We start from the raw sequence: 23,538 nt of genomic DNA on the forward strand, positions 1-23,538 counted from the left end.
TGATAGAGAAATCCAACTATAATTAGTTGTGTAGGTGTAAGTTGTGTGCAAACAGCAAAAGTTGTGTGCTTTACAGTCCTTACTAAAGGGTAGAGTAATACACTGTACAGTATAGTACGGACTGATTCTGGCTAGGCAGTGCCTGTATGTACACTACAGTATGACAATATTGCGAACACCAAAGAGTTCTTCTAAGGTTTCAAACAAGTTCAAACAAGAACTTGTAACATTGCAATTTTAAAAATCACGTTATTTTCTCAGGCATGTCAAAGGTCATCAGCAATGCCACAAAGAAGCTGTGCACTAGTCATTGCAAGGTTGTCATTTGTTGCCAAACTTGCCCATATCTCCCATCCCCCTTCCCATGTCCAGTTGCCGATCCATTGTGATGCCTCTGTGCGTACAGTACGTCTTTGAACAGTGATCGGAATGATCACTAACTTGCTAGTATTAGAGGAATGTTAAAAGTAACTTTATCAAGTTTTTTGAAAGATCAAGTTTTTAAAAACAGTATCAAGTCACAACTAGTGAGTACTTGAAGTGACACTGTTGAAGAAGAATTCAAAATGTAATGAACAGAATATTAAAACTTAGAATTATACTTTCATGTTTATTAATTCTCATCTTTAACCAGCCAAAGATTACAGAGAAATTAGCAAAACGGGAAGACAAGCCAGCTACTCTAGAAGATCTTCACACATGGCTGGAGAAAAGTGGGAAAGGCACACTGAGCACAGTAGAACAAGATGATATGCACTTGAAAGGTAAATTGTAGATTGTTTAGGTTGATAAATGCTTCCTTTTTAAGTCTATAGCTACAACTCTTACACTTAACCATTGATACATGGTATAAACTCTGGATATCCCACCCCTCTGTGATAACTATATATTGATTAGTTAATTAAAATAGCTGTAACACTCCTCATCAAATGTATTAAGCACAGTATCAACTGCTGACCTCTATATGCTGTGTTAGACTGTACAAGTTGGAATAACAATATTTTTTATTTTTCAGAACTTTCATCTCAGTTTCATGACCATGTAACCCAACAGTCCGATTAACCCAAGAATATAATAAGGCTTTTAAGTCATACTCTAACTCTTGCTAACCTGATGCCTGCATCGTGCCTCAGCAAATCATCGTTTCTATTACGTATATCTTACATGCCTTTCTCTCACTCCAGGGAGCTCTTTGCTGGAAGGAAACAAAACTAAGTTAAAGATATCGGAATATCTCAGCTCAGTTATACTGAACTGGAAATCTGTGGTGAAAGAAGCTGGGAGTAAGAAGTCATGTAAACTGATCATCGTTACTTCATCTGGGAAGAGAGCTGTGGAACTGAACAGAGATTCTGTGTCTTTTAGAGGGAAGTGCTCAACTGCTAAATTATTTGCCAAACATTTAAAGGTATACGATCATGTCAACATGATTTTGTTGGTTTCACATGATTTATTTTCAAAAAACTTAGAGGAAAAAGGAAATTAAAAGCAAAATGAAATTATTCAAATTAAAGCATTCTCTTCTGTCTCGTACAATCTTTGGATTAATGATGCCATAATTAAATGGTTTATATCACCTCAAACAGACAATTCACATTAACCGATCAAAAGTTTAATATTCAATACTTTTCTTTATCCCTTTCACTATTCCCTCTGCAGTTGAAGGATCAAACTAAGCTTCTGGCATCTAAGAACGTCGACTTTGCCGTTGGAACTCCAAATAGGATCGGAGCTTTAATATCACAGGGCGCTCTGGACACAACAGAGACACGTTTTTTGATTTTAGACTGGAACTGGAGGGACGTGAAATTTCGGAGAATGGTGGACATGCCGGAACTTGAAAAGGACTTGTTTTCTCTTCTGAAAGAACATTTTATTGGGGCATTGAAGAGTGACGAGAAAATGAAAATAGGTCTGTTTTGACACCTCTGTTTGCAGGATACCGTTTCAAAGGCACAGAGCATTCTAATCAGACCAGGACTTCTCAGCATTGTGCGAGTTAGTCACACACAGACCTGGATAAAGTCTGTACTTATCCCTGGATTCTAGCATATACAGAAGTTGTCTTTGCTCATACTCACTCTCATGGATTTGTACTCATACTAGTCCTCTGGGAAATCTAGTGTAGGTATTAAATGAGATTGTTGTGGTCAAGTGGTCAAGACATTGGATAGGCAATGCAAGAATTTCAGGTTCGTGTCCTGACCCAGATCATTACGTTATTTCCTTGGGCAAGGCACTTAAAATCTCCATTGCCTCTCTTCACCCAGGTGTACAAATGGGTACTTGCAAGATAACTTGTAAATATAGTTTGTGGCTGCACTCTAAGGGAAATCCCCCAGGGGACACGTAGATGTGATGCACTGAAGTGCCCTGGGAGGGATTGTTAGAATTGTGCACATGCTTTGGTGTGTGGGTGTGACAAGTTTACCAATGACCAAGGGTTAATTGAGCACTGTAAAGTCATGTGAGGGGGCTTGGCCTCAAACCAGACTGTAAACCTTCAACTTTTTATCTTTAATGTAAGTTTAAGTACTTTAACTTGCACATAAATTATTGTACTCTGCTGTACTCATATCGAGAGGAATTCTATTTGTACTCAAATTACAATGCTGGTCCTCATGAGTCATTACACATGAGATCAAATGGGACAAATTTTGGTACTCTGGAAAAAATTTGTACTGCAAGGATTATAGATTAAATGTAGCATTTGTGTGACTGTCAGAGTGATGATATTGTATAGCTAGTCAGTCTTGTGTGCTGTATTAAAGGTAAAAGTCCTTCCTTGAAGTCATTTAGAGGCACTAACAAAGTGAAACCATGCTGTGCTTACATAAATAGGGGCATACTTGTTAATCGATTTTAATGCAGGGATGTGCACACATCGGGCAGCCGTGCCCGATAGTTCTGAATGCTGCCCAGCACAAACAGTACTTTTAAACGTTTCCGCCTGTCACATTTTCTTATGATTAATTTAAAAAATTTTACCATTACCAAAATATGGGTGAATACTTAGCACAGACGTTAGCGCCAGAATTGGAAAAAAAGAGAGCACCATTTGCCATCCAAGCAAACAAATTTCCAAAGGGGACGGGGCAGCCCCAGGAGACCCCCTCCCCAGGACGTGGATCACACTACTGCGCAAATTTGCCTGGCACTGATAAATTCCTGAGCACATACTTGTTAGTGGTGTACCTTCATAGCTTATCATGACATCAAATGAACATCCCATGTTTTTAATACCTTTTTTTCAAAGTTGTCTACAGCACAAGATCTCAACCAGATACCACAACATGTCATACTTGAGGAATGAAAATACAAACATTCAGCTCTCTTACATCAGGATATGTGTAAATCAATGCCGTGTGGGTTTTATTCAAAATGCTTAATCAAACAACTTTAACATCAAAATTGTGAAAATAAAGAAAGTTAAGCTGCTCATAAACATTGTAGAGAAGGGAAACAAAATGGAGAACTTTAGAAACGGTTATTTAATGTTCTCTTTTTATTCACCTGGAAAATTAAGTTAAGCTTGATCAGAGTTTTCTTCACAGAAGTATTCATGTCATACACATGTTTTACCTTGAATAGAAGAAAGTATTAAATATGAGAAATTAAAATAATTGTGGTCTGGTTTTTTCATTGAAGTCTTTATACCATCCTCTAACAATCATCACATTTGTCTCCAAAGCTTTAATTGTGTACTTCCTGACATCTGTTAGAGCTGGGGCAGGAACAAATTGCTCGAGCAGTCTCTGTTTTGATCTCTCTAAGTTTTGATGGCATGGAGAGCATAGGAAATAGATGTATTGCTGATCCAAGACCACTTGTTAGTCAGAATATTGTACATTTGTCCCCGAAGAAATTTTGTCTCGCAATTATCTACAACAGAAAAGAAAATATGTAACTTATAACTCCTTTTACCAACTTTTACCAAGAAAAAATTGTTAACCTTTTAGAGATTTGATAAAGGTGCTCTCGATCAGAAACCAAAGCAAAGGCTACGCACTAAATCTTTCAATACATAAAGCTTCCTATTAGCTTGGAATATTACAACTTAAAAGCTTCAAATTCCCAAATTTCATCGATAATGTATTTCATTTTGAATTCAGTTTATTAAAAACTTAATATAAAGTGGGTTATATCTTCCTTTTTTAATGAAATTAAAAAGATTATATTTCAATAATATGGGGAATTTGCTTGAATTAAATAGAATGTTTGACTCGGACATGTAATGGTAGATGTTTCAGGACAGCTCCCACTCCCCTACTCAGGTAGCAAGATTAAGTTATTAGAAATATCTTAACTTTTCTTTTTAACTAATATTATTATTATCCAACTAATCATTACAACATGAATGAAGAAGTAGGACATACTATATAACTTACTTTCTTGAAGAATCTGTTTTAATCTCTCTGGTGCCACAAATTTTTGGTATCGATGAGTCCCCCTTGGGACTGGACCTAACCATTCTCCTAGTGCAATAGTCAAGACATAGGCTGCCCAAGTCCGGTTAATGGTGGTTATAAAAATTGATCCACCAGGCTAGGAGGTAAAATATAACAAAATACAATCACATGGTTAAGCCTCTATTCCAAAGTATGAAAGAGAAAAAAGTACCATTTACTGAGTTTGTTTAAATGGTAGTACCATGGTGAAAAATTTCAAAGCAGATTTGTTCATTGATTACAAATCTAATTTAACAGTGCCTTTAAAGGGTGTGAAGACTCACGCAAAAAGAAACGTCTAATGCCGGGAATCTGACCTAGTTTCGAATGAGGTGTAACAGAAGTGTTAATAGACACCACCATCGATCACAGAAAGTACACACACAGCTTGCTACCGTCGGTAATTAGACACTAGTGTACAGTCAGTATACATACAGCTGCGGTCAATACCCACAGCACAGTGTATACACGATACAGCAATGGACATCTCAGGTCCAGCTAAAGATAACAAGGTATCACGTTTCATTACTGTTTGCACTTTGTAGCGACACAAACAAAACGTCACTTGCAAGCAACAGAAAGTTAACTTTTGCAGATGGCCGCACGCGGTTTGGGGCGAGTCTTCAATGCCTTTTAAGTTCTTTAAAAGAAAACATTAATGGAAAACTCATTCTTGGCATGAAAGAGAAACTTAATCTAAGTATATTGATGTAACTTGCATAAAAACTGTCTAGTTTGTCTCCATGCCTTATTCCAGATATATTAAAACATTTGGACCAAAAGGGAACTTGAAGCAATTTGGTCTGATGTCATGGATGTACAAGGACATAATATAGATTGCTTTTCTGTAATCTCGCCCTTGCTCTTAATGTTTAGGCTTTGGACGTGGTACAGTTTCAACTTCCACCCGCAGGGACTGTGGAGCTTATACATTACCAATGAGCATGAGTGCATTCATGTTATAATGCATGCACCTTCAAAGTAGAACCATCAAAACAAAATATTTTTCTGTTGTGTGTCCATTGCATGATATCACACTTGCTTGTGTCAAGTTCACTTTCAGCACAAAATGTATAAATTTCAAATGAACATGTCTTGAAAACAGTAAGAAAAACTTAAATGAAATTTTCAGCAGGATGCTTTAATTTGTGTTCATCTTTTACATGTCAGAATAAAAAATCTTACCCCAGTGTGAGGCTCGCTTCTATTACTGAAAGATAGCTCAGACTCTGAGCCTATCCTTCAGTGATAGAAGCATTTTACAACTATGCCCACCATGCATCAGAGTGCAAGGATACATCTCTGCCTACCGCATACTAGAGGCAGATTCGAAGGGGGATTTTATAGTGACTTGTACTACCATTTTGCTATGCCCACCACACAAATATTCTAAAATACCTTGGTCAATCTGACACAGTCCCCAAGAAAGCCTTCAAGGTCTGACACATGCTCGACCACTTCAGACGACACGACGCCGTCAAACCTTTCAGCTTCTGTCAAGACAAGATCGCTACTGGTGGTATTGAGATATCGAAGTCTGTCATGGAGAGACGGATCCACACTAGCATGTTGCTTAGCGGCTTCTACCATACCACTGGCTGCATCAATCCCAGTCACCGTGGCTCCTAATCTGACCAAAGCCTGTTGATAAAAGAGAACAACAAATAAAATAAAATGAACAAATAACAACTGAAGTTCAGAACAGCCTCCTAATTCCTTAAGTAGTAATAAATTAAATAGTACACCACTCCCTATCATCCACCCTCCTCTCTTTCACCCGTTTCCCAACATATAGCAGCTGCTATGCTGTGCTGTGGCCGATAAAGGCGTGGTGGCATTTGATGCAATGACGCTTAGCAATCGGGAGGTTCCGGGGTTCGATGCCCAGCCGGGTCAAAGTAAGGTGGGTTTTTTAGCTTTAGAGCAATCTACTGTTTCCTAACTGAATTGACTTTCTAAATTGAAATGATTCCAAATTTGAGTTAAACTGTTGAATTGGAAGCCACCCGACGTATAAGTTGTAATCCAGAAGCCCTTGCAGGCTTGTCCCACATTTGTGGGGTCGCGTAAGGGTCGTAAAATAACTGCTGATTATTATTCTTATTATTATTATATAACATCATTATCACTGAGTGGTGGGAGGAAAATGTGGGAGGAAACGTGGGAGGAAACGTGGGAGGAAAACTTGAAATCAACTTTTTTTAATGACGAACCATCGTTTCCCCATTAAAAGGTTTTAGATATTAAATGTAGAGCTGAAGCCTTCTAGTCAATTGACATTTCTTTTATGTTAAAGCTAAAGGAATTTTAACAGATGAAGGTATTTACTTCACTCAAGATTCCTCCTCCGCACCCAACATCTAATATGGAGATACCGTCCAACTGTCTACTCTGTGCAACATCCCCTGCGATATGGTGATGCATAAAGGCATCTCGTATGAGTGGAACTCTAGTTTGATTCATTGCCAGCAGAATGTTTGGTTCTCTCCACCAGTTATTTGCCTCCGAGCCAAAGAATTCCACTTCTTTAGGATCCACTGTTTTAGTGTCATTGGTGTAAAACCTTTGTACTTTCACTGATGGATGGACCAATTTACTTGATTTCCTGCAAAATATTAAGAAAAAATACCCACAAGAGAATGACAATAAAAGAAAGAAGACAAAGATTTGATTTCAGACAAGTAGAAACATGTGAGTACCTAGTCTTAAATGACAAATCATTTGTCCACAAATAACATATTCAATATCTTTCCATCTTTAAAAATACCCTCTATACCAAATGATACCGTTACATGCAGGTCAAAGTGTTTGATCGCTACACAGTTTGCTCGGTAGGTTTAACTTCTTACTACAGAACCTTGGTGGCAGCACAAAAATCATAAAGAGAAAGCTTAATATAAGGGGCTGCTCTTCATCCATGATGTTAACATGGATTAAGGGAAGAAGCTTCCGTCTGGCAGGTTCCAACCCTTGGGATTACTAAACTGAACTGTGCCATGTGAGTAGACATGATTAACCTAGGCCCAAGCCTAACATGTATGATGGCCTTTAATGTTACTAGCATACAGTAGTTTCCTACAACTAATCCTACTGTACACCTAAGCTTAAGCTTGCAGGGATAACGAATGATACGAATTAGAACGAAAGTATATGATACAAAGCACAACGATCCATCCTCCAACTTAATCTGTTGTTTGAGGTATAAAATCATATAGTTTATTTTATCTGGATGAGCACATTGTGAAAAAATGCCTAGCTTATGCTGTCATTCAAAGTCTATACCAACAGCTGGTTTTGTTCAAATGTCTGTCAATTTCAAACGATTATCCTTGGAGATTAAGTGAATTGTGTGCCTGGATTTTACTTTGATGTTCACTTCATCACAACTTTAATTAGTGAATATATTTCAAAATTTGATATCTCTACAATGGAATGAGTTAGCAAGATAGGAGTTGGCCCTAAGTATATGTCTCGTAAAGCTTGGTCTGTGATATAATTTTTGGAAGACTTCTTTATCAGTATAATAAACCTGTGAGCATTATATGGGCCTAGCACTTAGCAGTATGTAACATATTTGTTGCTAACTTCTGGCATCACTGAGTATAACGTTATGCCAAACGCAGGCGAATTATTGTGTACTACTAGTAGTACTGGTACAACCTAGGAGTTGTTATGGAACTCCCTGGTACAACTACAAGTACAAGTGTTCACCGAGTAGAAAAATTGCCACAACCTTCTCCTCTGCATCCAGGTCAATCCTCTTAGTAGCTTGGCCATCGTCTGCTAACCATTAAAAATAGCTCTGTCTGCGGTCTGGTTTTGTGTTTGTCAGCTCCACGGTGACATCAAAAGTTGATGGAAATACTCATCTAATGTTGACTTCCCGTTCACTGTACATGTAAATAATTCTCCATATATAAAATATTGAACGCAAAGCTAACTAGTAGCTGCAATTTGTCAGGTGACTTTATCAGCTGACACATAATCCCGCCTTTATATGATCAATCAATATATTCGATATCGATGTTGATATTGCAAGAGCGATCGTCCGCTGCACAAGCTACAAGCCCGGAAGACCTTCCGTTTCGACCACGGATTTCCTGAAAGTGTAGTATCCCTCCAGTTTGACGATACTAGATTTCATTTGGACAAGTTCAGCTTCGATGCCCTGTGAAATGTAAGCCGTGGCATAAAATCTAACGCTTAGAGAGTGATGACACCAATAAGGGACACTGACAAGTTACTGCATGCTTGTTGGCTAACACTGAGTAACAGTAACCCTATATTTAGCCCTATTTACTGCATGCTACGCTCGACTTGTCAATGTCCTATCGTTGTACGTGTATTGAAAAGTATAGCATTTGGAGCAGCCTAGGCTACATCGTTCATGTTTGACTATGAGTACGACTTGAGCTCCGCCAATATAGTTAGGCCAAACAGTGATTAGCCAAATCAATAGAATTACAGTTGAATAATATGCATTTACAGCGTTATGTCCGGAGATTCGTTGGTTTCTTGCTAGTACTAGTAGTACAACATTCAATTAGCTAGGCCATAGGCTAGCCTGCTCAAGTTCTTGGCCAATTTTGGTATACAAATCCTAGCCTAACTAGTATTAAGTAACTCTCTAATTTAAGGCCAATGTTACTGCAGTAGTATTGAGTTAATTGAACAGAGCACAGAAGTTCGAGTAAAGCCTCAAACGATTAAGCTCTGGGTTACTTGGCTTGATGAGGAAATCTTATGATGTGAATATCCTTGGGTTTTATAATATTACAAAACAGGTTGGAGGGCCAAGAAGGGCACATGCCCTTCTTGTATTTGACTTCTTAATTTTTTATATTATTATATGTCTTATTAGAGGGCCTCGTGGAAGATTAGCTATTGCTAAACGAGCTACCCTCTTAAAATAAAGTTGAAATAAATGCCCCATGGAATGCCCAACCAAGCACAGGAATAAAAACACAAATATATATTTATAAAACTTAATAAAAAAAAACAATATGTATATGTTACTTGTTAGTGTTAATGTTCTTTTTTTTTTAATATCATTACCAGGTGGTTCAGTTTCAATTGCATTAAGTATGGCTTGCTAAGTTATATCATTCTTTATTGTATCTTTCTGGAAATTTGTTTTTAAAAGATATGTCATCCTTTTGAATTTATTCACACATATTTGATTCCATAGAGTCTGTGGATCTTTCCTTGTTTCTATAATACCATCATATATTTATGAATTAAAAGTACTAATCTACCCAATTATTAAGTCAATGGACTTAAGTCATCAATTCGTAGCTAACACTAACCTGTTGAATTAGCATGTACTGACTGTACTTTATTAAGCACTGTACAAACTGAAAGTGGGACCCACAGTTGATATGGTATTAATTGGACGGACTTAAATATATTAAAATTAGACTGGACATGAATTAAACAAATAAGAGTAGGATGGTAGTTTAAACTTTGGCAAAAGTTTGATTTTTCTCAAATTATTAGCATGCTTAACTTGAAGTTGACAAGTTGACATGAAGTTGACTTGTCGTTGACATGAAGTCTGTTTAGTTTTGGGGGATAGAAATAAAACGAACTTAACAACTTTGAAGTTTTGAATACCGTTCTCCTTTTTGTATACATTTATTGTTTATCAATGTAATTAATCTCTGTGTAGACAGGTAGGTTACTGTCAGTGGTTTCGTAAGGTATTTACCTGAACTGCACTGAACGTACTCTGCGGATTAATTTGGAGTTGCTTTCTTACAGAAGTGAGAATGTACTGCAGGCAGACTTTATTTCTTCATTTCATACTTTTAGTGACATTTGACACCTCACCCCACCCCCCCCCACACCCCCTCTCCTTCACTGTTCTCAGGCAGTTGTTTGAAATTGTTTCTACTCTTCTTCATGTAAAGAACACTTGAAGAGGATTACCATCATTACATGATTCCTCTAAACATTGAATCATTTTCTTATTTGTCAGGGAAATAATAGTATAGACTTTGTTTTAACTCTTCCATCTTCCGTGGTTTTAAATATTGCATCTTTACTACTCACTGATTCAGAAGAGACCATTTGATGTAAATCCAGGAGAAAAAGGTTTGATGGGAATAAAGGTTTGAAAATGTGGAACCAGCAGTGGCAATGGGGTCACCAGGCCCAACTGCAGTATCAGGCCAATGAAGGTAAGCACGTTTTAACCAGTTTTAAAGAAGAAAATAGGTTAGTAGTAGTAGTTTGAAATACTAGAGGGCAAATTAAAATAAATTAAATTACAGAAAAATAGGCTCTGATTATAATTAAGTTACAACCAAAAGAGTTTTTTTTTTTGGTCTTAAGCAAATGGACTGTTTTTATCTGCTCAAGGCTAGGATTTTTCTGGTTGATAGGTAAGTAAGATAGTTATTATGACCTGTGTTTTTTGCATCACAAGTTCTGAATAAATGTTTCAGCAATATCTGTTTATAGCTGTAGTCAATTTTGGTCAGGAAGGTATGCCCTTTGACTTTTAATTGAATAGAACCAATGCAATGATATTTACAACTACAATCACTTAAGTGGAGTACTATCATAATAGGATCAACAGTGATCGTATTCAGTTTTCTGTCACAATTGCTCTCACAACTGTAGTTACAGTTGCCAGAAAGACTTTGTGAAATGCAAATACAAAGGTTTGGTTTTTTTTATGTACAAACCTTACACTGTCTCTTGACAGTAAAGGTACTCCACAGGCCCCCCCCCCCCCCAGTAAGTATAAAAAATTGCAAAATAAATTAGACTTTGTTTCAAGTGCTGGATCATTTTAGTAATTTAATGAAGGGACATGCTATGAGACTGATGAGTTTGTGAATGGTTTGGTTCTTTTCATAGACACGGATTGGGCAGCCCTAGCTCAGGCATGGATGCAACAGAACAAAGGAGGTGGGTTTGTTCAAGAGGTGCAGAAGCAGCAGCAACATGTTGGTACACCACCTCTACCACCCATGGAGGAGTCACAACCACCCCCTCCTCCACCACAAGGTCATCAAGATGTGCATATTCCTCCTGCGAATGGTAACTATTTGAATGGTGCCACTATATTTTAATTTAAGTATATGTGTAGTTGTGGGATGGTAAAGTTTGACATTGTCCACTGTTGTTATATATACTGTATAAAGCTGAACAGAAGAACTGCACAAATCATGAATATGTATGATTAACCTGCTGGGTCATCCACACTCTCCATCAGCCTACCATTATCAAAGTGTATATACCGTTGCAAAACTTTTTTCGAAATCGACTAACGATCCGTTCACAAAATGGCTCCATCTTATGTCTGTAATATTATCAAAGGATATAAATATGGTTGTAATCTGCATTCCAGTCGTTCATTCAACCTTGCACAACCAGTTTCTTGAGACGACACATTTGCATCTGCAGCTCCTCGTCTCTGGAACACCTTACCGTTGTTGAATAAAACTGCTCTGAATGTAAATTCTTTTAAACAATTATAAGACCCTTCATTTCAGCTCTTATTTTCATTGCTCAATGCCATGAACAGTAATTATTTCAGGATGATTGTACTTTATGAATGTATCAATATTATTACATAATAATTAGTAGTATCAATATATTCTGTGTTAGGTCAACCACCCCTACCGCAAGGGCAGCCTCCTCTGCCGCCCATGGACATGTCCTGGCAACCGAACGTATGGAGGCCTCAGTATATACCAGACCAACAATACCATCATGGTAGTAACACACCAGTGGTACCGGTGTTGGACCCATCAATGATGACAGGGCCATATGGGGCACCTATGCCCCCACCGCCCCCTCCTCAGACGTTTGAGTATGGCCACGGATTACCAATGCCACCACAGGGGCTTCCCCCTGAACAGAGTATGAGTAGCTATAACCATCATCCTCATCAGGACAATAACTATCATTATGAAGAAGAGAAGGTGAGTTTATAGCAGACTTATTGTGTGAGAGTACAGTGTCCCCCAGGCCATGTGAGAGTACAGTGTCCCCCAGGCCACAACAATTATTTACAAAAGTACTCGCCATCTGGCCAACGTGACTTAAAATACACTTGCCAAAATTATAATATCTATATATGTCTATATCTATCTGTCTAATATCTATAAATACTATGATTATTGTTCAAGTCTCCATACTTGTAGTATAGTCAATATAGTTTAGTACATACAGCTAGGCCTACTTTATCTTGTCTCCAAAGAACATTGGCAAAAATACCTACAAAAGGTAGCTTGGATTCTGTAATGTTAGGGCTCCTCTTGTACTCGGCATATACTATATAGCTAGGTCCATGGTGGTTTGTAGGCCCTGTGTGGAAGTAAGTAACCACTCTGTTAGAGTATCAGTCGATATGGGTATCTGCATCGGTATTCATGCTACCTTGGCAGGTATTCAAGTATACCTGGTATGTTGGATAATTGTTTCGGTTTGATTTCCATGCAGTCGGTTGGGTGGGTGCTGAGTATGCCTGGTAAATTAGTGTACTACTGGTGAACCTTGGTTGTAGCTTGGTGAGTGTTCAGTCTTATGAATATGTATATACTGTATCAAAGAGCACTCTGGTGACCTGCAACTTGGACCAAAACTTGTCTTGCAATTTTCTTCTCGCAAATTCTTCAGTGTTGAACATAAGGTTTGTGTTTTTTTGGAGTAAATGTTGCTTGTCTTTGGTTGTAATTTTCTTTATTTTTTCACATTCCCCCCCCCCTCATAGCATATGCATCATGACGACCAGTACTATGGAGACGATCACAACGCTGAACCCAGTAGTCATCATAATCACCACCATCACCATCATCATCATCACAAAAACTCTGATCATAGGAGGCCCCCACCATTGATGGATACCGTCCCTGGAGGGCACCATGGGAGGAACCAGAGACACCATTCTAGAGATCAAAGGTTTCAAGACCCTTCAGGCATGGGTGTTGGTGACAGTGGCCTTGGTAATTAAAATAAAATCAATTACAAACAATTTGTTCACTTTGAATAATACTATAAATAGATTACAGTGTTTGTCCATTGTCGTAATGGTCTAGGTTCCCTTACCGAGACATATCTAAAAAAAACGTAAACATGCCACAGGTTGTGTTGTGAGCATGACGTCTCTGCACCATTCTAAAGTAAACTCTACACGTAATGATAGGCAAAAATAACTCACCGCCATGTTTGTTGTCTCATCACATCAGATGCGAGCAAGGTGAAGTTGTTGCCGGCATGGATAAGAGAAGGCCTGGAGAGGATGGAGAGGGAAAAACAGAGCCAAGCAGAGAGAGAGAGGAAGGAAAAAGAGAGAAAGGAACGCTTGGAATCGATCAAGAAAGAGGAAGATGTTATAAAGAGCGGTGGCGGATCGGCAGACGGATTTGTTCCGAAATCAAAATTTGACGTAGGTTGCATTTCATTAGTTTGGTCGGTAAATTCATTGGTTTGGTCGGTAAATTATTCCATGATCTTCATTGGCTTAAAATCAAGGAGAGGGTGTACTTTAAAATAATATTGATTGTGTTTAAGTCTGTTAGAGGACTGGGTCCTAAGTATATCCATGATATATTGGTAACCTCTGACCGTAGCAGAAATACGTTATTGATAGAGCCTCGAGTTAAATCTTTGTATGGGTATCGCTTGTTTGCGAAGGCTGGACCTAAATTGTGGAATTAGCTTCCTGACAGCCTTAAAAGAAGTCCAAACTGCTGCTACTTTTAAGAGGTAATTAAAACACTACTGATTTGTCAATGGTTCTGATTTCAGCCAGAATTTCGACCTTAACTTTTGTATCGTAACTTTGAGATTCATTTAGTTGTTTTCCTGCACAGGAGTGCACACAGTTTTCTGTAGTAGTTGTGCTTATAAGCCTTTATATAATTATTATTATTAAATGACTGTCGTCCAGTGGCGGTCAGGAAATCACACTTTCATGAAAACACACACGGCTGGAGATATGTTCAGGTTTACAATGTTATGCATTCAGACCAGTCTGTGCGGGTTATTTTGTAATGCGAAAGTCATGTACGGCCATAAAACCAAAGTTTATGTTTGCTCAAAGACTAAGGTCACTTAGAATAGAACACGGGCCATGGCTTTTGTAGTGCCTGCATTATTTTCTGCACAACAGATTGGAAGTTAATGTCACAATGTAGTTTTCATTGTCCTGTTGTCAACTACAGGGATTGGTAAAAAGTTTTTGTCTTGTCATTCTTTTTGCCACGGAAATCAAAGATTTGTTCTAAAATCCTACTATTGACAGAGAAGTGAAACTTATATTTTTCATCTTTTTGATTCCCATTTTTGTCATCCATATCAATTGCCAGTCAATCCACATTTGGTTATGTATACATACTTGAACTAGGTACAATGTCAGACAATTTTTGTCTTTTGTTTTGACAAGTAAAGTATGCACTTTTCATGGTTTGCCTCAAAATTTGAGTTTATTGTCAGCAGTGTTTTCTCACTTTTTGCCCTTGAAAGTGGTATAAATGCCTGGAGCTGTAGTAGAAATACTGCTTTGTGTGTATCAAAGAAGGGTTTCTTGTCTTCAAACTTTCAGGATGACAGTGATGATGAGAAAGAAGCAGACACTTCGGATACAGTCGTCAAAGAGGAGGAGGTCAAAGGTCAAGTTGAGAGTGACAACGAAGAGAAAGGGGGTAGAGTGAAGGTTGAATCGTCTGAAGATGAAGATGAACCGATCAGCGAAGAGGAGAAGACTAGATTGATGGTGAGCTGACTGCCCCATCAGGACCTGGATATTAATTGGGACACCTCACTAAACCCGATGGGTCCTTTCTGAGCCCTTTAAGTTGAGGGGGTTTGGAGGGTGGGGGGGGGGTTGTTTGTAAAGTGTGGGGAACAGTTTTGTTCAATTGGTGATCCATCCATTACAAATTGCTTAATCTACATTTAACTAAATAAACACACTGTTGATGGATGATTTTAGGCAGTATTTAAGTCTTGATATGTTTTAGTCCCAATGAAAAGGAAAAAATTTGACGAATGTTTTTCTCCTCTCATTAGATGTTGAAGATGAGGAAGTGGATGACAGAGATATTACTGTCGGTGACTTCAGACGAACTCCAATCGATCGCAACGGAAGTCTACAAAAAAGAGAGAATTAAACTGGATAAAGGTAGGAAGGATAATGTTGTTATGTGGAGGATGAACCAGGAATGTATAAAACAAATGACATGTGCTTGACCAATTTCAATATCTCAGAGCTATTGCATAAATATGGAGGATGTATCAGGAATGTTTTTTTTTTTAATACAGGCATTTTTATTTTCTTTGTTTTTAATTTACTTTCTCTTTAAAAGAATCAACCCAGGAAACTATAGGCCATTAAATTCGGGGGGGGGGTGGGGAATTAAGGGAATATGAAAGGACAAAGAAATTCTAACTGTTTTTTTCTTCTTTGTTTTTACAACTTATCCTAGTGGTTTTACTTCAGAAAATTCAATTTGTGTTTTGTAGCTGTTTAAATTAATTTTATAAAACCATTGCATCAATGATCAAAAGAAAACATGTCAGGAATTGAAAAAAAAGGTTCAGTAAATTCAAATCTGAATCCATGTGTTCCTTTAACATTTTCTATTTTTTTTTTAACTTTTTTTTTTTTTAAATTTGAAAGATGGATATAAAAATTATGAATCAAAACCTTCCAAAATGCTCTGCAAAATGATTATATTTATGAGACCAAATGAAAGACTTGTGGCTGTTCGTATCTGCAGTATATTTTCAACATGCTTGAGTTGAAGAAAGAAATTTCTATAAAGTGTATAGCTAAAACAAGCAGAATAACAGTCAAGTCTCCAGAATGAAATATTTGTTACCTGTGGACTTTCCCTTCCTGTTTTATTATTTATCTTCTTCTCTTTTTGGTATAAAGAGATTCATCCTTTTTCACAGTGGAACTGAAGTCAAGATGTACAAATGCAACGTAGTATAATCTGCTCTTTTGCCATTTTGATACCAACAGTTTCCAAATGTGATCATTTCATTTGCATCTAACCCCCCCTCCTTGTTTGAGGGCTGTTGACTTTCAGCAGAGTAGAGCTGATGAATATTCACACAAATGAACAGCTTTTCTCTTCCAGGCTATCATTGGTTGTTGCATATTCATATGTTATTGACCAATGAGATTACTTTTCTCACAGCCGAGTGTTTTGTTGTATTAACTTGATCATCTATCAATTGCACCATAGCCACAGCCAAGCAGCTAGCGAGCTCTTCTAGCCTTGCTATTTCTGGTCTCGGAGGTGAGTTCCATCGTTTTAACTATTTCTGTGTAGAGACATTTTCATGTGATGATGGTTTTGTATGAAAAAAAATTGTTAGTTGACAGTACTTTTGAATTAGCTACATGATATTTAATCTCTCTCCAAGGTAACGTCTAAACATTGAAGAACAATTTCAGTTTTGTAATTGTCGGTACCAGTAGGGCCAGTGTTAAAATGACAAAAGGTTAGAAATTATTCCAGACTTCAAAAGTTGACTGTGTTAGTTTGCAACTGATAGACGACTAAAAGTTGAGATGATTATAAATTTAGAAGATAGTGGTGTTTGGCATGAGAGAAAGACATGTGTTGAGAATTACATTGAAATTGAAGAGTCACCATAGAAAACTAACAAGTGTTCACCAGTACGGAATGCAAGTTTACAGTGAGTGATACTGAAACTGTTAAAACAGCTGGTTTTTGTTAAATCCGCTACAGTCTCTCCACGAGAATTGAACATCGAAGACTTCAGATCTCTGTCCTTTTGATTTTACCACCCATTTGGATGATGAAAATTGAAAAGCGATGGGCCAACTCACAATTGTTAGGTTGTCGTATCATACAGTCCAACTGTGACATAGTTGCATATCATACATCAACAGTGTCTTTGCATTTTGAGAATTCAGTTGCTCATCTGAAACACACAACTAATCTCAAGACTAAAAGAGATCTCTGTTATTTGCAGCTTGTCAGAAAGAAAAGCTGCAGCTGCTGCAAAATCCCCTGCAGCAAGGCTGAAATTAATATAGAAATTATCAAGACCAGTAGTGTTAAATGTGTGAAACTGTTTCAGACTCTTCAAACAGAGCCTTTTAAACTGGGAATCCGGGATGTTTTCATTCTAAAATTATTATTCCTTTAAAACAAGTTCTCATACTCCAAGTTTCTCTGTGATGTGTCAACATCACAGTGTTGATAATGCCACTTGGCTAATATTTCAGTTGCAATTCGGTCAGTTTCAATTCTTTCAAGCGCTCTTAGTTATCAATATTAAAGTATATCACCCATTTGCTGGGGTCCCCACAGTTCCCACAAAGTATGGGACATGACCCACTTTCATATGCGAAATCATTTTAGTTGGTTGGTGGGGGATTTTTGCAGACTTGTCTATTAAATTTTCAGAGCTTGTCAACATTCATCATCCAAGCTATCTTTCTTGCATTTCTGAGCATTGTGGTCGAGGGTTGGTGGTCGGGTGGGTCGTAGCTCAGCCCCTGTGGAAGCTTATGAGGTCGAGGGGTGGTGATCTGGTGGGTCGTAGCCCTTAAGAAGCTTCTGGGGAGGTGAGTCTAAACTCGTGGACCACTGCTATAGTTCACCTATTCCTGATACAAGGATAACTGAATATAATTGACAACCAGAACGTTGCTTCCAACACTAAGTTTTGGTAATTTGTCAGGTTTGGCTTCTTATGGATCTGAGAGCGAGCAGGAGGAGAGCGAGGAAGATGAAGAAGAAGAAGAAGACAGCGATCAGGAGCTGGAGATATCAATTAAATCTAAAAAATTGGCCTGGTCCATGAGGAAGAAAGATTACGGTAAGAAATTGATCTTTTCAAACGTTAGTTGTGAAATGGCATTTGCTTGTTTGCCTGGTCTATGACATGGGAAATTGGGATTAGAAAGAGATTTGGTCTGCAATGGTATTGGTTGTTACTCAGGTCCTCGTGGAAATTGAGGTTATCATAGGAAAGAGATTTTGTCAAAGTTATTTTGGTTATTTACTGAAGAAAGATACATATGCACATGGAGGATCATCATGACAAGTTTAACATCCCATGGTTAGATTTCAAAATCATTAAACATCAGGTCTTTTGAGATCACCGATGATATGAGGAGCACGGGAGGAAGGATGGTTCGATGCTGGGCGTTCTTTTGTGTTTTTTGTTTTAAATTAGTGTTTTTCAAATATCAAGGGTTTTGTTACTATGTCAGATGCTTAACAATCCTTGAAGCAGGAGAACCTGGAATCAGGTAGAACATGTTAAACTTCAGAAGCCTGAGATCGTCAGGATCTTTTTTGCAATCACCACAACGACAAGATGTTTTCTTTGGTTTCAGAATCAGATACGGAAAAGAGAGAGGAGTCGTCAGACGATGAGGATGATGATGGGGACGAGAAGGAGGAAGAAGAGTCTGCAGAGAGTAATCAGGAGAGATTAAAGCACGGCTCAAAGCAGGAGAGAAAGGATCGAGAAGGAAGGGTAGAAGAGAAGGCCGGGGACGTCGGGAAGATGTCAAAAGAGGAGAGCAGCGAAAGTGACGAGGAAGAAGAGTCAGAGAAAGACTCCCGAACGAAAGAAAGGAAAAAGAAAAAGAAGAGCAAAAGGGAAGAAAGTTCAGATGGAGGAGAGGACGAATCGTCGGGCAGTGAGGAGGATTCGGAGGGTGGTAGTTCATCGGGAAGCGAGTCGGAAGGGGATAGCTCTGACGAGGGAGAGGATAGTGAGGAAGAGGGGGATAGACATAGCCACCGACATAAAAAAGTCAGAAAGGAAAATAGGGAGAGCGTTAGAGAGAGTAAGGAAGACAGGAGTAGGAGGAATAGGAGAGACAGGGAGGATAGAGATGGTAGGAGTGATAGAGAAGATAGGAGTAGACATAGGGATAGGGACAAAGATAGAAGTAGGGACAAAGATAGGGAAAGAAGTAGGGATAGGGGCAGAGAGAGGGTTGAAGAGAGGGATAGGAAAGGAGAGAGGGATAGATCTGGGCGACATAAGGGTAGTCAAAGGGACAGAGAGAGGGAGGAGGAAAGGGAGAGGGATAGAGGAAGGGATAGAAGGAGAGGCAGAAGCAAGGGTAGGGGGCACTCTAAAGATCGTGATGAAGGATCGAGTAGACGGGTCAGGACTAGTGGTAGGGATGGACGGGGGTCAGAAAGGTCAAGTAAAAGGAGATCAAGAACTCCAGATAATCGACACTCTAGGCACGAAAGTCAGAGCTCTCGTCACCGAACGTCAGAGAAGGACAGGAAGGCACATCGCAAGCGCCAGAGGAATAGCGTAGAGGAGGGAAGCGAGAGCGAGCGTTCGGAGCAAGGCAGGAGGAAGTCAAAGCGTTCTAGACGGTCGTCGTCATCTTCTTCCTCTGCCTCCGAGGAGGAGGGGGACGGAAGTGGATCTGAAGAAAGCTCAGAGGCGGAGACGGGAAGGGAGAAAACCTGGGAGGAGGATTCAGAAGTTGAGAGTACGGCGAGTAGCAGGTCTGGTAAGAAGTCTCATCACAAAAGGAGGTCTAGGTCCACCTCAAGGTATTTAAACGCTTTCTTCTTTCTTGTTGAGACTTGACATTATTTCCTTTGCACCAGGTAAAGGAGTGTCACCACTCTTGAGGCATGGGTACATCCATTCTGGTTGTAGCCTCAGGAATGGCTTCTTGCATCCAAAGGAAAATGGGTTTAAAATGGAACGAGATGACATAATTCGCATTGATTTCTGTCAATTTTCAAAATGGTTTTCTCACTAAAACTGTGCAGCAGTTCACCAGCTAGACTGTGAAAGTTGCCTGGTCAAAAGTAGTCGCGGGGAATGTCAAGTATTTTGCAAAATTTTTCCTAATTTTTTTTTTTTAAATGTCATTGATGTTCAGACTCAAACAGAATCCTGAATTTCTCAAGAAGTAACATTCTATTGGTGGAAAATAAGGTGTTTCAAATAGTGAACATTTTAAGACGCTTTGCTAGTTTGATCAGTTGCAATCTTTTTGAGCGTAGTACTTGACATAAATTTGGTGGTGAAGAGCGTAAAATGCCAAAAAAAATACCTCTGGTCTGGTCACTGTCTGAAGTTGGTCTTATATTAAGGTTTCTATGGTGTGACTCAACAAGGCCATCTAATGCATATGACACTTTTCAAGACTCCCTTTTTCACCTAAGGTAAAAAAAAATGTTTTCCATCCTGTTTGTTTTCTTTTCATTTCTAGGTCCCCTCGCCGTCGAGGCAGGAGGCACTGAGCTGGTCCTCGATTTAATCAGGTTTAGTATGAAAAACAGACAAGGCCCTACTTTTATAATTCATTTACTACACATGTTAACCCTTTGCCGTACCATATTGTAAGGTGGAGACTCCTGTTATAGTTACATGGCTGCTTCGAGAGGTACGGTGTTGGGGGATGGTCCGGGAGTCAGGAGGTCGCCACCGGGGTAGCAGGGCTGACATTTTAGTGCGGGGTGTGTTAACAGAACACATGCGCAGAAGCGTTTTGGATTGAAACATGAAATTGTCTATTATGTAGTTAAGAAATTTTAATGATGGGAGGAGGTGGGACAATTTAGGTGTCATTGACGTCAATTTCAATCTTAGTGGGAAGCATTTTCAATTGATTTCTACCTCTTCGTGCAAGAATATATTCTGTGTTTCAATGAGAGAAATAGTTTCCAAAATGAGTGAAAGAATATTTTATTGAATAGTCAGGACATGACAGTGTGTTACCACATAATAATGTTTGTGTTTTTGTTTCTTTTTTTCAAAAGATCACCAAATATTGACAATTTCCTATTCCTTCTCCCAAAAATTATTTCTGATTTTTTTTTGGGGGGGGGGGGGTTGGAGGGTTCATCATTTGTGTCTTATGAACAAGATGGTTAAGCTCTCATGTTACCACAAGATCCTTTCATAAGCCATCCTTACAAAATTATCTCTTCACAGAACAAGACCTATACTCTTGATATTCTCAAATACATGTTTCATTATTACAGTAATTGAATGTATCATTAAACCACGGCTTAGAGATTTAGGGATACTATGAAAAGTGGCATGGATTATATACTATACAAAATAAAATCATAAATGTGGTTTAGGTGCACCATTAATGAAAGGTATATATCCAGCTGGCTTTCTAGTGGGCCAAGGGAGGGAGTGGGGATGGGAGGGGGGGATGGGTTTGCAGATGATCTATGGAAGGAGAAGCAGGTGGGAAGAAGGTCAGGAAGGATGTCAGGGAAACAGAGATTTTTGTAAGGTCTTGCTTTGGGGATTGTAAGGAAAGTAATAACAAGCACACTGGGTTATGGCTCAGATAGTAATCTATTACTACAGGCATCTTCACTTGTATCAACACTAGTATTTATAAAAGAAAGATATGTTTTCCCAGTAGTCTCACAGCAGGCTTCAGAAATGCTGGCTGGAACCATACACTGGTGCTTTTCAAGGCTGGTTGCTTGCCAAAAGTAGCAGAAACTGTGTCCAGACCAAACTCTATGAAGTATGATAATATACAAAACCAGCAGCTTTACACCCCCCCTACTCCTTTTTGTTTATCTATTAGTTGCAGTAGGTTACTATTTATGAACAATCGCAATAGTTTCAAAATATTCAACAATTTTCCAGTTTTAAATCACTGCTGGATTCCAGTTCGGGAATTATAGTACATGTTACATCTCAAGTGGATTCTCCAGGTGCTTCTGGACTAAGTGTTTTGTCATAGCTGATTGTATAATATGCAAAATGGTCATCACAATTGCAGAACTCTTATTTTGTGTAATATTGTTAATTAATAATCGATTGATCACTGGCAAATAAATGGTCGTGTTGAATTCCAAAACATCTTTCTTCATTTGTTTTTGTTGATGTTTTTTTTTTTAAGGTTATGTAGATGCCTTCTATAGGCTTGCTGCAAGATCACCCAAAGACAACTTTTCCTTTCACCAATCCCACCTCTCATTATTGTAACTTCATGAGCTGAGCCACTCATATGAAATATGTCTTCCAATATGGCATCATGTACAGTACACAGAATATGTTTATCTAAGTCAAAATTATGCATTCAATCTAAAACCTGTTCGTGATAAGTTTCAACATAGAATAAGGTGACCAAACGTGAGAAAAAATTGTAAAACTGCCCAGAATGATGTAAAATCTGAATGGGAAAATTGCCTCTTTCTAGAGAAATTACAGAAACGTGGTCTTTGACCATTCTCAAAGTTAAACCAATGTGTAGTGAAGATATTAACCCTTTTTATGTCAGTATGGGGGTCAATATCATGTCCCTGGATTTTCTGCAAAAAATATGGGTAAATTAAAATGAAAAAGAGGGTTTCAAACATGAAGTTGTCCCAAGATTTCAGTATGAGGCAAACGTAGTTGCTAAATGTACATGTCCCATTTAATGTAATCGATAATTTTCCAGAGATAAAATGTCTTCGGGATAGACTCAACTTTTATAAGCAGAAAATTGTCTAAAGAAGTGATTCCTGAGACTTGCAAACCCCAATGTTCATCACTTTTCAGAGGCTGCCACCCAAACTTCCAGCAGTTCTAGTGTATCTGCATTTATCTTAAACAGATAAAACGACTGTTTCGACAATAACATCGTTCAAAACAATAAGTCGTGCATTCGAGGATGACCAACTTTTGCAGAATACTTTACTATGTTTTAACATGAAACAGACATGAAACCACCACAATCATTCTATGTGATTATAATCTTAGAGGTATTTCACTGGCTAAGAAAATGGAATTCCAGCAAATAGCTTGCACTGATCAACCAAAAGTTATCATGCGATCCACCAAAAAATATTTGCGACCCGGTCATGAGGTGACAACCAGTACATAGGGTAGTTGTCCTGGATACTTTTACCTCTTCTAATTAACTCCTACACATGGAGGGTTAAAACATGGGGTTAATTTACACATGATAGGGTTAATGTACTGTAATACTTGACACATGGTTAACTTCCACAAATGCCTGTAGTGAGGGGCGCAATAATATAGTCGTTACATGAATTAGCCTTTCTTTAAAGGGTGTGAAGACTCGCGCAAAAAGAAACGTCTAATGCCGGTAATTTGATCTAGTTTCGAATGAGGTGTA

The 23,538-nt window shown here is 38.4% G+C and overlaps 3 protein-coding genes across 4 annotated transcripts in view; 2 read left to right on the forward strand and 1 right to left on the reverse strand.

Moving 5' to 3' along the window:
• Window positions 1-3,623, forward strand: part of LOC139962655 (protein CMSS1-like) — a 31,726-nt gene extending 28,103 nt beyond the window's left edge. The window contains exons 3-5 of the mRNA XM_071962818.1: window positions 635-764; window positions 1,185-1,408; window positions 1,660-3,623. Coding sequence (XP_071818919.1) covers window positions 635-764; window positions 1,185-1,408; window positions 1,660-1,923 — 618 coding nt within the window. The 3' untranslated portion in view covers window positions 1,924-3,623. The remainder of the gene's footprint in view (window positions 1-634; window positions 765-1,184; window positions 1,409-1,659) is intronic.
• Window positions 2,359-8,365, reverse strand: LOC139962654 (ubiquinone biosynthesis O-methyltransferase, mitochondrial-like). Its single transcript, XM_071962817.1, has 5 exons — window positions 8,182-8,365; window positions 6,777-7,053; window positions 5,847-6,089; window positions 4,389-4,545; window positions 2,359-3,882 (listed from the first exon to the last, which is right to left on the reverse strand). The coding sequence occupies exons 1-5, from the start codon at window positions 8,223-8,225 to the stop codon at window positions 3,770-3,772; spliced, it is 834 nt and encodes a 277-aa protein (XP_071818918.1). The 5' UTR covers window positions 8,226-8,365; the 3' UTR covers window positions 2,359-3,769.
• Window positions 8,366-8,474: 109 nt separating this feature from the next.
• On the forward strand, window positions 8,475-22,275 carry LOC139962646 (uncharacterized). 2 transcript variants are annotated; one of them, XM_071962805.1, is made up of 12 exons: window positions 8,475-8,625; window positions 10,508-10,627; window positions 11,313-11,495; window positions 12,066-12,382; window positions 13,174-13,405; window positions 13,649-13,848; window positions 15,007-15,177; window positions 15,474-15,585; window positions 16,658-16,711; window positions 18,129-18,266; window positions 18,790-19,981; window positions 20,653-22,275. In XM_071962805.1, exons 2-12 carry the CDS (start codon window positions 10,567-10,569, stop codon window positions 20,681-20,683), a joined length of 2,691 nt encoding a protein of 896 aa, XP_071818906.1. In that variant the 5' UTR covers window positions 8,475-8,625; window positions 10,508-10,566; the 3' UTR covers window positions 20,684-22,275. The 2 variants fall into 2 exon arrangements, with proteins under 2 accessions (XP_071818906.1, XP_071818907.1); XM_071962806.1 differs by having other exon boundaries at window positions 8,488-8,625; window positions 10,426-10,627.
• Window positions 22,276-23,538: the final 1,263 nt, after the last annotated feature.

This window comes from Apostichopus japonicus, chromosome 21 (assembly GCF_037975245.1).
Source record: "Apostichopus japonicus isolate 1M-3 chromosome 21, ASM3797524v1, whole genome shotgun sequence".
In the NCBI taxonomy this organism is placed as follows: Eukaryota; Metazoa; Echinodermata; class Holothuroidea; order Aspidochirotida; family Stichopodidae; genus Apostichopus; species Apostichopus japonicus.